Genomic DNA, 15,958 nt, shown 5'->3' on the forward strand with positions numbered 1-15,958 from the left:
TAAATACACACTGATATGACGGTTGTCACTATACAATCTAACAAAATTGTTTCGACTGAAGTTAAAGACCACTAAGCGCTACTAGAGCCTTCTTATGGGAAAAAATGAACTTTCTGGCAAACCCAATATGTCATTATAAAAAAAAACCCTCCAGATTCAAAATTTAAAAAAAAACATTTTCTTAATTTAAGGGAAACCTTTTAGGAGTTAATATTGTTGATGAAGAGACACATATCTGAAATTTAGCATTTATTTTAAAAAGCATGTATGGTATAATCCTATGTCTCTCCATCTACATAGAGAAATGACTAAAATTATATTTTAAAATTAATTACTATTAACATTTTGGGGTATTGGATGATTTTTACATCTTTCTAATTTTATGTTTTATATATTATGTGAATATCTTGGATTGAATATGCATTACTTGTAGAAAAGAAAAAGTGATCTTCAATAAGTGAGTTTTGTTGTCTTTTGAAGAGAAATAAGTACACAAAAGCAACAGTACACATGTATGAGGAAAACATTAAATTGACAAAAATCTAAGATGTGGTTATTTCTCATATTTAAAGTAAAAATTAAAACTGGCACGTTAACTTGAGAGTAAAGGGAATATTTAATCATAACATCACAAAAGAGGAAATCCTTAAATTCTAAGAGAATATTAAATAGAATTTCATGTTTATGTATCTTTAAAAGTGATAAAATTGGCAGGTTAAATTACTAGCTAATGATGTATTATGGTAAACAGGAAGTACCTGTCACAGAAAATTGAGACAGAAACTCTAGGCAGATAATCAGTTTTCTGCACAAGCAAATCTCCTACTTATGCCCTATTTTAAGCAAATCATTATGGCTGGTCAGTAGAAGGAACTATTTTACACTGCTATTAATAAGCATGATTGACAAAAATAATAGTCCATAATGTTTTCCCAAAGACATATGAGCCTTGTATTAGGAGAACAATGAATTTCCAAAGAAAACAAATTTCAAGGTATATCATATTATTTTCCCATCTGAACACACTTTTCTCACCCCGAGTGAGAAAATGGCCTGGTTCTTCGGAGAGATGGAAGGCTGGCTTGCCTAAATCCCCCTGAGTGAGGGGGATGATGTCGTAAAGTAGAGTCCTATCATTGATGTACTTGTAGCCCACCCTAAAAATTTTGGATTTCATCCAAAATGTACTCAGTGAGATGACAAGTATGAGAAAGGGCCAGACAGTTCAAGAAGCAACTTGCATGACTAAGGATGGCAAAAGGGGTAAATCTCTGCTCTAAAAAGAAATGAGAGGGAAGCAGACAAACCTGACCCATTTGTGGTTTTGCTAAGCGGTTTATTTAGAAAGGTTTCCACAGTTTTGCTGTTAATTGTTTTATTCCATTATCTTCCCAATATAAGCCCTGAAATAAGAATTGATATCATTTATGGAGGTATAACAATTAAAATTTAGAAAAGAAAAGTAATATCTCTTTTCATCTCTCTTGCAGCCCACCTTTCTCAGGCCCAGATCCTATGAAAACCTATAACATCATATTGAGAGGGATTGACATGATAGAATTTCCAAAGAAGATTGCCAAAAATGCTGCTAATTTAATTAAAAAACTATGCAGGTAAGCATGTCAACTATATTGTTTTTGAAAAGTGTATAATATTAAAAATTGGATTTTTTAATCAATTATTGTTTCATTTTTAGGGACAATCCATCAGAAAGATTAGGGAATTTGAAAAATGGAGTGAAAGACATTCAAAAGCACAAGTAAGTATCCTTTCCTTATAATTTTAAGTTTGAGAGTTCAGAAGACCAGAAAACATTTCCCTAGGCTGATGTTTTTTTTAAAGTTAGTGGTTATATAACTGATACAAATAGCACATATTTTAATTCTGGTATTCCTTACCAGACTATTAAAAACAAAAGTCCTCCATCGTATTCTGCCTTATTTCCTAGACTAGAATCAAAATATACAGGGTCCAGAACAAATAATGCCCCTTTTTTACTACAAAATCTTTTATTACAAAATCACAAGCATGTAATTCTGTAATATAACAATATCACACTCAGGCACACTTTATGACATTTTAGGTCAAATGTTCAAATTAAAACTATAAATTATTACATCCATATTACTACCCTACCAACCGCACTCAAGCAGGCATTAGTTCTGCTGGACCCTGTATTTCTTCAGTCATTATCTAATTAGCATGACAAAGAAATGTATATATAGTCCCTACAAAAAATAGAGAATCTCAAATATCAGACCTTATGCATATTGATGGATGTTCTAGAGCTAACCTCAGACCAAGCTGGTTTTTCTCTATTTATCTGTTTCTGTGATACTCACAGGAAATTCACATTGATACCGGAGGAACTTACTTACCAAAACACGTATGAATATCTAAAAGGACCGTTAAGATTTTGGTGTAAGCATTTGCTAATGGTGAACTCTTTCAAAGACAAAAACAACAAAAAACAAACAGAAAAAGCCCTTCGTGTTATTTGGTCAACATTTTCACAGAAAAACTGCACACAAAATACATTCAGTGCATTAAAAGGAAGAAAGGGAGGACAAGGAGACATGTAGAGATCAATACAGTGATGCGAAAGGCTAACTAACTGAGCCTTCCTACTGCATCAGCTGCAAAGATAGGAGGATAATTTTCTGTCCTGACTTTCACGCCTGATCCCACCTCCTTTAAAACAAAACATTCTGCAAGACCCAGGGCCAAGTGCATTATGACATTTTTTAAGTTATAATGATAGTGTAGGAATAATGTCATGCAGATATCATGACAAATTACTAAAACAGAAATGAGTTGCTTTCTAATTGGTATTGAAAGATTGACAATTTGATATTTTAAATGATGCATTCCACAGAATAATCTAATTTTAAGAAATCTGCAATTAAATAGAACATATTTTTCTCACATTGAAGATATTTGCCTCTTTTCCATGAGATATGGATGTCATATATGTTTCACTGAGAAGGTGTTAGCTCAGGCAAAATGCATTTAACTCTCTACTATTTTTTTCTTTCTCAGATGGTTTGAGGGCTTTAACTGGGAAGGCTTAAGAAAAGGCACCTTGACACCTCCCATAATACCAAGTGTAAGTAGACTTTCCAGTTTGTCTATTTCTGATACACACAAAAGTGTTTATGTCAGTTATTTTTAAAGTTTATTCTAAGATCAGATAAAGTAAACAAGAGAAGTTACTACATTAAAATAATTACATCTAAAATCCAAGCTTAAAAACACATAAGCCAGGGGATGGTTATATATGTACAGCTTATACATTTTACTGTTGCCTTTTCTAACTATCCGTTCTAATTTGTTTCTTTTATTTGTGAGTAAAAGTTGACTTTTGGTATGGTAAGTGTTAAAAGAGCATAATGAATCTCCATCAACCAGGTTTCTTTTTCATAATATATGAACGTTGTACATCATTACCCAAGAATAAGAATGCATTAACAAGTTTAATTGTTCATATTCATGAATTATTATCAGAAAAATATATGTTTTAAATTTCTCCACATATGTGTTCTCTCTACATAAGATGCCGTGTACACGAGAGAGCACTTGGGGAGTTAGAACAGTATGTCATTTTATGTTTACGACTCCAGTTAACTCTCTATCTTGCTCTGTCCCTAAGGGCCAAACCATAAGAGCCACATCAAAGCATTCCTCTGATTTCTGGTCGGGTTTGGTCAGCAGACCAGCAATTGTTTGCAACAGCCATGGATTCCTGGCTAATATTATTTCATTTATGGCCCTACATAGTTCCCCCCTATTGTTACCATATTACTCCCCCCATCTTCAAACCATACAACAGTGCCACAGTATTCAAAATAATATGTTATTGGCAGAAAAATAGACATGTAGAAAAATGGAAAAGAACTGAGAGCTCAAAAATAAACCCACACATTTATGGGCAACTAATTTTCAATAAAGTATCCAAAACATACAATGGAGAAAGGAAAGCCTCTTCAGTAAATGGCAGTTGGGAAATTAGAAAGCTACATGCAAAAGTATCACACTAGGGCTTTCTGACAGCATATACAAAAATTAACGCAAAATGGATTAACGACTTGAACATAAGACCCCAAACAACAAAATACATAGAAGAAAATACAGGCACTAAACCATGGACGCTAGTCTTGAAGGGGTTTTTGCGAACTTGACCCCAAAAGCAAGAAAAGTAAAAGCAAAAAATAAATGAATGCAACTTAATCAAACTAAAAACTTCTGCACAGCAAAATAAACCATCAACAAAGTAAAAAGACAACCTACCAAATGGGAGAAGATGTTTGCAAATGACACCTCTGATAAGAGTCTAATATCCAAAACATATAAAGAACTCATACCACTCAACAGCAATAACAAAAAAAAAGAACCAACCAATTAAAAATAGACAGAGGACCTGAACAGACACTTTTCCCAAGAAGACATACAGGTGGACAACAGATACAGCAAAAGATGCTCAACTGCACTAGCTATAAGGGAAATGCAAATCAAAACCTCAGTAAGATACCACCTCACAGCCGTTAAAATGGCTGTTATGGCTATCATCGACAAGACCAGAGATCACAAGTGTTGGAGAGGATGTGGAGAAAAGGGAACCCTGACACACTACTGGTGGGAATGTAAATTGGAATAGTCTCTATGGAAAATGGTATGGAGGTTCCCCCCAAATTAAGAATAGAACAACTGTATGACCCAGCAATACCACTTCTGTGTATCTAGCCCCCAAATTTTGAAAACACTTAATCATAAAGGTATATATACTCCTCTGTTAATTGCAGCATTATTCACAATAGCCAAGACATGAAACAACTTACGTGTCCTTCAACAGGTGACTGGATAAAAAAGTTACATATATACAATGGAATAGTACTCGGCCGTAAAAGAAAAAAGAAAAAGATGAAATACTGCCCCCGTATTATTTGGAGGCAATCCCAGGCACAACTGTGTTCTTTTATTCTTTCATTAGTCTCTAAAACAAACAAACAAACAAACAAAAAAACCCTCTTTTTTCTTAACACATCCAAAATTTTGCTAAATAGCTAGTACACTAAGGAGACTAAGTGTTTACACTATATTAACTTGAAAACTATTTCAACTGACTGCATTTTTATTTTTATTCTGCATATGTCTAATAAAATCTGCTGCATCTTAACTAAGGGGAGAGGCCTGCTCTGTGTCCTGAGCCCTTGATTTATATGTGTCTTTCTGGGACTAATTCAAGACTGTTCCATATGCAGAAACACTTCCCTACTTCTAAGATTTATTTCTGTGCTAATGTTTATGTTTAGTCACAAGCACAAACAAGACAGAAGAGCCATTACCATTACAGATGCTAATTGCATTCATGAAGGTTTGTTTTTAGAAGCGTTGAATGAGAAACTTGGAGAAATAAATATTAAGCCTAAATTATCTTAATCTAAATATATTATTGGGGGTCTCCTTTTATGCAACAGTAACAGTAAAAGGGGAGCTATATACATATATATATATATGTGTATATATATATATGTGTATATATATATGTATATATATATCTGTAAATGGTTGTAAATGTTAGAATAGGAAGGAAACAAAAGTGTGTTTCCTCACTGCTTTAACCGACGCTCTAGATTGAACTTTGTCCAGTGAATTTTTGCTGGAGTTTAGAAATGGCTTATTATTATAGTTGGAATAAATGCACAAAATCCTTAAGATGGCTTACAAGGCTCTCCATAAGCTGACTCCTGCCTGTTTCTCCTATTTCTCATTCTATTCCCCTTCTCTCTTATGCAGCAACAGTGTTGGCCTCTTTTGCTTACTTCCCGGCATGGAGCTCTCTCTCTCACCTCAGGACCTTTGCATGTGCTATTCCCTCTTTATTGAACTCATTGATTCTTAGGTTTACAATAATACTTTTTCAAACATGCTTTCCATGATGACACTTATTTTCTCATGGCATTTTTTTAATATATTTATTGATTATGCTATTACAGTTGTCCCATTCCCCCCCCCACTCCACTCCATCCTGCCCACCCCCCTCCCTCCCACATTCCCCCCCCATAGTTCATGTCCATGGGTCATACTTATAAGTTCTTTGGCTTCTACATTTCCTACACTATTTTTACCCTCCCCCTGTCTATTTTCCACCTATCATCTATGCTACTTATTCCAACCCTCATGTTCTAGTTGTTTGCCTAGTTTGCTCTCGTTTTTGTTTTATGTGTGATCATTAATAACTGTGAGTTTGCTGTCATTTTTACTGTTCCTATTTTTGATCTTCTTTTCCTTAGGTAACTCCCTTTAACATTTCATATAATAAGGGCTTGGTGATGATGAGCTTCTTTAACCTGACCTTATCTGAGAAGCACTTTATCTTCCCTTCCATTCTAAATGATAGCTTTGCTGGATACAGTAATCTTGGATGTAGGTCCTTGCGTTTAATCTTGGGTAATGTAATTATGATGTACCTTGGTGTGTTCCTCCTTGGGTCCAGCTTCTTTGGGACTCTCTGAGCTTCCTGGACTTCCTGGAAGTCTATTTCCTTTGCCAGATCGGGGAAGTTCTCCATTATTTGTTCAAATAAGTTTTCAATTTTTTGTTCTTCCTCTTCTCCTTCTGGCACCCCTATAATTCGGATGTTGGAACGTTTCAAGGTGTCCTGGAGGTTCCTAAGCCTCTCCTCATTTTTCCAAGCTCTTGTTTCTTCATTCTTTTCTGGTTGGATGTTTGTTTCTTCCTTCTGGTCCATACCATTGATTTGAGTCCCAGTTTCCTTCTCATCACTATTGGTTCCCTGTACATTTTCCTTTGTTTCTCTTAGCATAGGCTTCATTTTTTCATCTGTTTTTTGAACAGATTCAACCACGTCTGTGAGCATATTGATAACCAGTGCTTTGAACTGTGCATCCGATAGGTTGGCTATCTCTTCATCGCTTAGTTGTATTTTTTCTGGAGCTTTGAAGTATTCTGTCATTTGGGCCATTTTTTTTGTTTGTCTTGGTGCATCTGTTACTTTAAGGGGCGGAGCCTTAGGTGTTCACCAGGGCAGGGTAATGCTGGTGGCTGCGCTGTGACGCTGTACATGGGGGAGGGGCCGAGTGGGAGCAATGGCGCCCGCCTCACTCTCCTCCGGATTTCAATCTTTCACTCTGATACCCACAGTCAAACTGGGCCACTCTGGTGCTGGTTCCCGAGTAAGTGGGCCTGTGCACACTCTAGGCCCCTGTGGGTCTCTCCAACAACCTCTCCTGTGAGGCTGGGAGTCTCTCCTGCTGCCGCCCCAACCCCCAGGGGCGCTTTCAATCAGAGGTTTGAGGCTTTATTTCCCCGAGCTGGAGCCCTGGGTTGCTCGGTCTGCTTCGCTGCCCACCGTTAGTCCGGTTTATCTGTGGGCGAATGTGGTGCCGCAGGGTGCTACCCGCCACTCTGCCTGCCCCGTTCTCTGCCACTCTGAGTCCGGCCCTCTGGGTTTATCTGTGCAAATGTGGGGCCGCAGGGTCTGCTAGTGCTCAGACTGCCTGCGCCATTTGTCCCACACTCCGCCAGTCTCAGTCCCGCCACAGCCTCACGAGTCCTCTCCACCCCGGTGCCCGTCTTCGCCCCTCCTACCAGTCTGGATGTGTTTATTTTCTATTTCCTTGGTGTCAGTCCCCCTTGCTGTTCGATTCTCTGTCAGTTCTGGTTGTGCAAGGAGGCTCAGTGTGTCTACCTACGCCGCCATCTTGGCTCCTCCCTCTGGCATCTTTTTTTTTATAGCACTAACCAAAATGTAAAGCAAATAATCACAAAAAGCCATAGATAATTATAATCACACAATTTACCCCTCACTAGAGTATAAACTCCATGAGGGCAAGGATCATATGCATTTTTAGTCATCCCTGTTACCCCCAATACAATGAAGCACAAAACCTGCTACCTAGCAGACACTCAAAAAATAGTCATTCCATTAAGGAATGAATAAAGAAGGATATTTTAAAATCTATCATGGGATTTTACTAAAGAATCAGACACCTTTTTACTATTCATTCTCTCATTTCTAGGTTGCATCACCCACAGACACAAGCAATTTTGACAGTTTCCCTGAGGACAATGACGAACCACCACCTGATGACAACTCAGGATGGGACATAGACTTCTAATGTACTTCTCTTACCTGCTTCTGCCTTGCTGAAGACAGCTTTTCCTGAGACACAGCTGCCAGCAAACCCACAGCTGAGGGAAAGAGAGAAGATTAGTGCTCGGGGTCACCATGATGCCTTTGATCGATGCTGCTCCAGTAACTCCAGTGGCATTAGGACTTATTGCTTAGATGACAATAGTGCTCTTTTTACATGTTTTCTGTTTGAACCTAAAAATAGCAGTTGACATGGTGGTCCTGAAGCAAAGCCTTTCACCAGTAAAGAGACGTTTCCTATTGTTGCAATGATCTAGCTTCGCTCTGATTATAATTTGAGAGACAGTAAGAAACACTTCAATCTCGTAAGAGAGTCTGTACCTTGCTAGAATGATCCACAAGATCAAAAAATAATATATTGGGTACGATGGATTTCTATGGTACAAAACCTGGGCTCTGCCTTTTCCCACATGAGGGTTGGAGGATCTGTTACCGCAGGCCGGTGTACATACCATACAAGAGAGGACCACGCATCTGTTGGTCACAGAGTTCATGTCAAACCAGTGCTAGAAGTTCCATGATTTCATTTCCCAGCCGTGCTGATGACAAGACTGAATGTTACCTTTCCTTTCTGACAGATTTAAAAAAAATGATATGTTAAAAGCACAACTGCTATGGATTCTGCTGAGAAATCCCATAGCAGGGATATATGCGTTTTCACAGAGGATTGAAAAAAAACCCAACATGCATGATATTTGTTTGTTTCTTTTTGATAAATTGGCATGACAGAGTGGAATAAAGCAATTCACAACCATTTCATATTTTTTTAAATATTGTGCTTAAAGATGGTCCTGGAAATAAGTGACTAGCAGCAATTGGTTTTTATTTATTACCTAACACACCCTCAAACTGAGGCTTAAAATATTCCCTTTTATAGAAATAAACCCTTGGGGTCAGGGTGGGGTGGGATGGAGAGGGATCAAGATTCATCCAAAAAATAAAAATAAAAAACTATATAGGTGCTATGTATATCTTTCATCTGTAAATGTCAGTGTTTGAACAGACAACACAAATTCTAATCATTACATGTGTAGCCAGAGACTAAAGCATTTTCACTAAATTTATCAAACCAAACTCTTGTCAGATTTCACTTATACAGCATAGTCTGGGTTTGATAGAGAGAGGTTATTAAAAACCTGTTTGAACTAGCTTCTTGTCTTAGGCCTGAACCAAAATAATAATAATAATAAGAAGAAGAAGATAGAAGAAAGAAAAGAATAGAAAGAAAAAGGAAAAGAGAAAGAAAGCAAAAGAGGGAAGGAAGGAAGGAAGGAAGGAAGGAAGGAAGGAAGGAAGGAAAGAAAGAAAGGAAGTCATTGAGATTCACTGATTGGCTAGATGAGAAAACTTTCTTAATGTGATGTCAAGGAACAAGACAAGAATTTGGCCAGGTATTGATTACATTATGATGAATTAGCCTACATGAGTCCATGTGCTTGTGAAAGTAGGAAGGCAATAGGGAAGAAAACAGCGAATTGATTTCTTAAAAATAAGGTTAACTAAATCAAACAAAAATATTATAATTCTGAAATATCATACTACCTAGAAAAGACTGGATTTGAAAATATCAAACTGATTTATCTTTCTCACATGGGGAAAAGTCAGTAACTTAAACTGAGTCCTTTGCCAGCAGGCCAGTTGACTATTATTAGCTACCGTAAGTAGCAGAACCATTGGGAAGCTTTTTGGACAAATAGCATTACATCTACTTAGACAAATGCATAACTTTACAAGCTGTCATCCTGATTGGAACTGTGTATGTAATTTGGTATATTAAATAGGGGTTTGCATATTTCCCATAGAGAGTGATTTTTAAAAGTCAAACAAATATAGACACTTCTGCAAAAAAAAAAAAAAAATCCACCTGGATCATTTACTGTATCCAAGAAGGCATATGATATTATTTTTCTTTGAATTTTTCATTATTAAGGCTACTTTAGAATATATCTTATTAAAATATAATAATCTAAGACATTTGGAGATTAAAAGTATTATGAACATATTATATATAATTAGAATAAAATTAAATTAAAAGTTTGATCTAAGATATTTTTGTGTTATGGAGTTTTTCCCTCCCTTATAAACAATTTCTCAAAGTCAGTCTATTCCCCAAGATATTTCAGAAGTTTTATATTACTTTTAATTGGCTTTTAAAATACATAATTTCAACATTATAGTTAATGTTCAGTGATTTTTGTTAAAAGAGAGAGTGGGTTAGGCATGCTAAAGGTTTTCTAGAATATTAAATTTACCTAAATATTAAGAATCTGCTCATGCAACTTTTCAAAAATCCCAACAGCCCCAGAGATTAGCATTTACTATGGCTTTTGGAACTGTGGTTCAAGTCTAAGACGACCAATAATGTACAAATTCTATGGAGAAGGAAGAAGTAGTACTCAGCACAACGTAACTGTAGGTCATTTCTCCCACGTGTTATTGCATCTTCGTTAATTTTATCTGTGGAATTACATTTGGATGTCTAAAGCAATCACCAAACAATGAAAGTGAAGTACATCATCCAAGAATTACTAAAGGAGAACACTCGTTTAATTTTCCACATTGAATTTTAAGGAATTAAATCTTGTCTTAATGAAGACATTAGGGCTAAAATTCGTGGTCAGCTTCATAAAGTCTGTCTCACTTCGGGATTTTTCATGGCCCCTCTATTTTTCCTACACTAAGGACATCTGGATAAGTGTCTATTCTTAGTCACAACCTATTTGACTTGTTAACTTTCTTGTTAATACTTTACGTATGGGAAATAAGGGCTTTCTGTGTCTTGACTCACAGGAAAACTGAAAACTGCCAAGGAAAGGAACATTATAATAGTGTATATGAGATAGATTGAATACATTAGAAAAAATTATTTCTAGAAAATTGTTATAAATAATTTTTATGTTTGTACCTTCTTTGTTATTAATATATGAATCAGATCCATGTGGCATTTAAAACATTTATTTTGAGTATATTCTTTACAAGTTATAATTTTTACTTAAAATGATGGGATATGCATGTGAATTACACATGTTTAATATATAAATTCAACCCTTGAATATTCTTGTTTCATTTCTAACTGACTACACTGATGGCAAATGTAAATTGAAAGAAGTTAGCAACTGTATGGGAATTAAGGATATTAGAACTGGTTGCTTACAGTAGCGGCGATCTGTGCATTACCCATTACTTTCTTTCACGATAGGACCACAGACAAATATTTATGTAAATAGATATTTTTTGTGTGATATTTTGTGGTACATATAACTTTTTTTAGTGTTTCACAACATTATTATTTCATTTTATTTGTACTGAATAATGTTTTTAGGTCTAAGTAGACTTGAATTAATGTCATAATTGTCAGTATTATTGAAAATTACGTCAACTGTACTGTTATTCATCTGTCCCATAGTTTAGAACATGACCTGGCTATCTGGCATTGTTGCAAGTGCCTTAAATTCATGGCATCCTATTAAAAAAAAAACAAATTTGGTGTTATGCTGCATGACAAAGACAAACACACCTCAAAATGTTGTCCTTTCTTAGCTTGCTGCGTTTTACAGTTCTTTCTGCTAACAATTTATAAGCCTTTATTATATAATATTGATGAATTACAGAAATGATGAAGTTGTTCTCTTATTTCTGTTAAATGTACCAGAGCTGTGTATCTGTTAATGAGATACAGCGTCATTTCTGTGAAATGTATAAATGTATGTGCAGGTCAAATTAATATATGACATACTATCAGTCTGTATACAGGTATTCCTGTTTTGCTAAGCTGTGCAGATTCCGTTTAAAAAATTAGTACTGTCAAGTTCTAATATTTTTCATTTTATAGACTCTAATCACAATGGTCCAACTGAAAAGAGAAATTAGGAAATGACTGCTCACCAAACCTTGTTGTGAAACCGATGAGTATCTTGGTGCACCACTCAACAAAACAGGATGCTTTCTCTGAGTTCTTGTATATGCAAATCACTTCTGAGGCAAGTTTTCAACAGACCTAGAAAGCTAAACATGGAAAGCATGTTGTTAGCCCTGCTCTCTTTCGGCCCCTGCATCAACAACAGACAGAGCTCTGAGGTCTTGACCGTGACTCAGAGGTGTGGGCTTTTCAAGAAAAGGGCCATTTCTTTGAGCATCGTTTATCAAGTTTATTTCATTGTATGATGTTTTTACAACTGGTCAGTTCTTTTGTACTCTTACAGCTATGGTTGATTGTCCTCTTACAATTTGTTCTACACGAAAGAGTTCTTTGTTAGTCAGAATGCAACAACTGTCATCGAACGGTCACTGACCACTTGCACTCTTTTGATGTAGATTAAAAACTTTTTCATAAACTTAATCTGCTTTGATTTGCTCTGTATTTTTCCTGCAGCTGTAATTGCTGAGTGCCTGTTGTACACTTTATAGAATTGAAATAAAAAAATAATTACTTTTGAACCTAGTTGACGTTTAATTCCAGACAAGAGTCCAAGCGTACAATTGATGTATCATTACTAGGATTGAAACGCTGTGCAGGGCTATTGAAGACTGTCCCTATAACAGCGTAGAAAACACTTATAACCAAGTGTCCCCCATCAAATAATGCATTATGAGATAATATAAAATTAATCCGACAAATTGGTTTAAAGAATTCAATAGGGATGATGTTAGGTCATTCCGTGTGAACAGCAAAGCGAATGTAGAGACCCACGCAAACCTGGAAATTAGCAGTTTTCTGCACACCACCACCATATACCTTTTTGGGGCTACCACATGTCCAACTGTGAACTAGGTGTACCATCGAAGGGATAATTCTGATATAATACTATATGCTAGCAGGCAATTATTTCATATGAATAGCAACTTCATGAATCTTTGCCTTTAGGTTTATTCACCTGATCTCTCTGGGAAGCTTCTTATGCATAAAGGATGTAGATTGAGAGAACAAAGCATTCACAACAAACACTCCAAAGTCCTGACCATACTCTTCCCGCATCACTTTGTTCCCCACTTGTGTCGTGAATGGTGCACAAGTGAAGAACTGACTGCAACATAAACATTCCCTTACTCTGACTGCCTTTGTCTTACTGGCATCATATTACCAGTGATGGTGAGTTGACCCCCCTTTTTAATGAAAACTAGAAACTCAATCCAGTTACAGCTCTCAGAGCCAATAAAACAACTTTTTAAAATATTATGTTACTAGGGTGCAGCCAATAAGTTCATTTCTCCTGCAAGTAAAAGTGAATTAAGTTTTTAGTGTCTATTTTTTAAGTTCTGTGATTTTCATACCCTGATTTAAGAATGGTCCTCTTTGATCCTGAAAGGTTATTTTTGAATTGATTACACTGTCGTTTGGGCTTGAGGGGAGCACACAGATCATAACTCAGTCATCAGAGCAGTGGCTGGTGGGGTGGGGGATGGGGACAGGACAGGGGAAGCTGGCAATCGTGAGAATATTGTGTCCGTGACACTGTCACATCTTGTACATGGTAACTCCAAATGAAGTAAATCACTGCGCAATTATTGTACTATGGCAATAAGAATCAATTATAAGTGCATCTGAGACGAATGTATTGATAATGTTATGCTTGCAGACCTATGCTCAGGTTCTCGGTTACAGCTGAAAATGTGTCCTATGCATAATATGGGTACAGGACAACCACCATACTGTTATTCTGAGAGTATTGTTTAGAGTTTTCCTCTATTCCATCCTCTCTCTCTCCAACTCAGAAGGACTATAAATTGACAAAACAGTAATGTTTGCCTCTGGTACCTTTGTATTTTCACCCAGGATGAGACTGTGGAACAAAAGGCACATCCATCCCCGCATGTCAATTAGCGAAGCCAGACAGATTAAGTCTCACTTCATGCAAAAAGGGGGCGGGGGGAGAAGAAAAAGGAAAGAAAAGAAAGAAAACAAGGCATTTCTAACTACCACAAATGTTGACCACATATTTCTTAAAAATCATTGCACAGGTTTAAGGCATATGCTCCAGACCAGTGTTTTTCAAATATCAACGTCATAAAATGTACATGGGAAATATGGGAAACTATAGATTTACAGAATCACTCAGAGTTATTTTGATATATAACCCTGGGAACCTGAATTTTTAACAAGCAGCTTAGTTTGTTTTGATGAAAACATTTACATGCATCCATGGAAGAGAAGCAGGAAAAGAAGGCCCAGGGAAATGCATTTCAAGAGTAGTGTGGTGAGAGAGGAAAGAAGAATGTCGACAGGCATGGATATCCATAGCTTATTAAGTATCCTCAGATATGTTAAATGGCATTTTACTCCCCCTATATAAGTATCCTTTCCATACTAAAGTAGCATATTAATAATGAACTATTTTTGTTGAGGAATACATGTACATCTTGATTCACAAAGGCAAAAAGTTACATGTATCCCTACTCCTGGTACCTGGTATATCAGGGTGGGATACCGAAAGTGGAATTTGCATGACAGCTGTTAGTCCTCTAGGGAGAAATGATAACAGTCTTGAGCTTCTGCCTCAGCGGCATGTTGACTGCAGTTCCCCAGGGTCCTATTTCCTTACCTGAGGGATTTCCCGCCCAATGGAAGTCAGGTTTAGCCTTTTGACTTTTCTCTGCCATTGAAAAGTAAGCCTGTCACTTTAAGCAGGAAACTTAAGAGCCAGTTTTTGCTTCAACATGTTCTCCTTTCCTTATAATACTGTGATGGGCGATTCTTCATCAGTGGCAGATGAGGCAGGATGAGGACTTTGATGAGGAGGAACAGCCCCTAGCCAACCCACAGGGGCTGTATGGTGAACTATACTATTGCTTGAAGCCACTAAGACTTTGGCTTTGCCTATTTTGGCAGCATAAGCTTGCCCATTCTGACAGTCAGAAGCCAAGGCCTGTCCTCCCCTCTGCATTTGAGTTCGCCGGTGTGAATAACCCACTCCCAGGTAGAAGACAATGGGATACGTCTTGAGACCCGGTGTGAGGGGCAGTATAGCTGCAATAAAAATGTGATGCATTCACTGAGATGCTTAGTCCTTTGACAAAACTACCTTAAACTCTGCAAAGCAAAGATGCATTTTAACAGGGTGATAGAGGGAAACATGCTTAGAACACAGCCCACCTAAAATTGGTGCATCCAGTTATTTGGGCCACTTGTGTGAATACTGAAACTTAGAAGAGCCAGGGTTAGTAGCAGGAGAAGCAAAGAGCCTCGGGAGAAATTATATTAGTGATGGGAATGGAGCATAAGAATTCTCAGGGGGAGCATGAATGATTCTTCAAGCTTATTGGAAAGAAATGAGAGGCTGAGAGTTTTAGTAACAAAAACAGGCTGGAATAGGAACAAAATACCATCTTAACCATAATTATGATGTCATATATGTAATTCCTTGCTAGGTTACATGTGCCACACATTGCTTTGTGAATTACTGTAAGTTACCAGGCCCTTGGTTTCCTTACTCATAAGATGATTGTTAAAGTTCAGTTTAGTAATAAAATTCTGCGACTCTAAGTCACTTCACTTTTATGAACCTCCCTTTCCTTATTTTTTCAAAAGCAGGGGTTGCAAATTACCACCCATGGGATGAGTCCACCCCCACCCCCTCTGCCTATTTTTGTAAGTGAAGTTTTATTAGAAAAGCCCAATACAAATTATCTACCACTGCTTTCACACTACAGCAGCATGTACGTTGAATATTGAGAAAGATGTCATATGGCAGTTACTGCCTAGAATATTTACTATCCAGCTCTTTCTGGGAAAACCTGCGAACCATTATTCAAAAGGAAGGACTTAAAATGGACGGATGGTTTTCTAGT

General features: G+C 36.9%; 1 protein-coding gene across 2 annotated transcripts in view; it reads left to right on the forward strand.

Annotated features, from left to right (window-relative positions):
- Positions 1-12,599, forward strand: part of PRKG1 (protein kinase cGMP-dependent 1) — a 1,161,962-nt gene extending 1,149,363 nt beyond the window's left edge. For both annotated transcript variants that reach the window (XM_024563402.4, XM_045197730.3), the window contains exons 15-18: positions 1,491-1,613; positions 1,697-1,759; positions 3,040-3,106; positions 8,040-12,599. In XM_024563402.4, coding sequence (XP_024419170.1) covers positions 1,491-1,613; positions 1,697-1,759; positions 3,040-3,106; positions 8,040-8,138 — 352 coding nt within the window. In that variant the 3' untranslated portion in view covers positions 8,139-12,599. The remainder of the gene's footprint in view (positions 1-1,490; positions 1,614-1,696; positions 1,760-3,039; positions 3,107-8,039) is intronic.
- Positions 12,600-15,958: the final 3,359 nt, after the last annotated feature.

The sequence above is a fragment of the Desmodus rotundus genome, chromosome 4 (genome assembly GCF_022682495.2).
Source record: "Desmodus rotundus isolate HL8 chromosome 4, HLdesRot8A.1, whole genome shotgun sequence".
In the NCBI taxonomy this organism is placed as follows: Eukaryota; Metazoa; Chordata; class Mammalia; order Chiroptera; family Phyllostomidae; genus Desmodus; species Desmodus rotundus.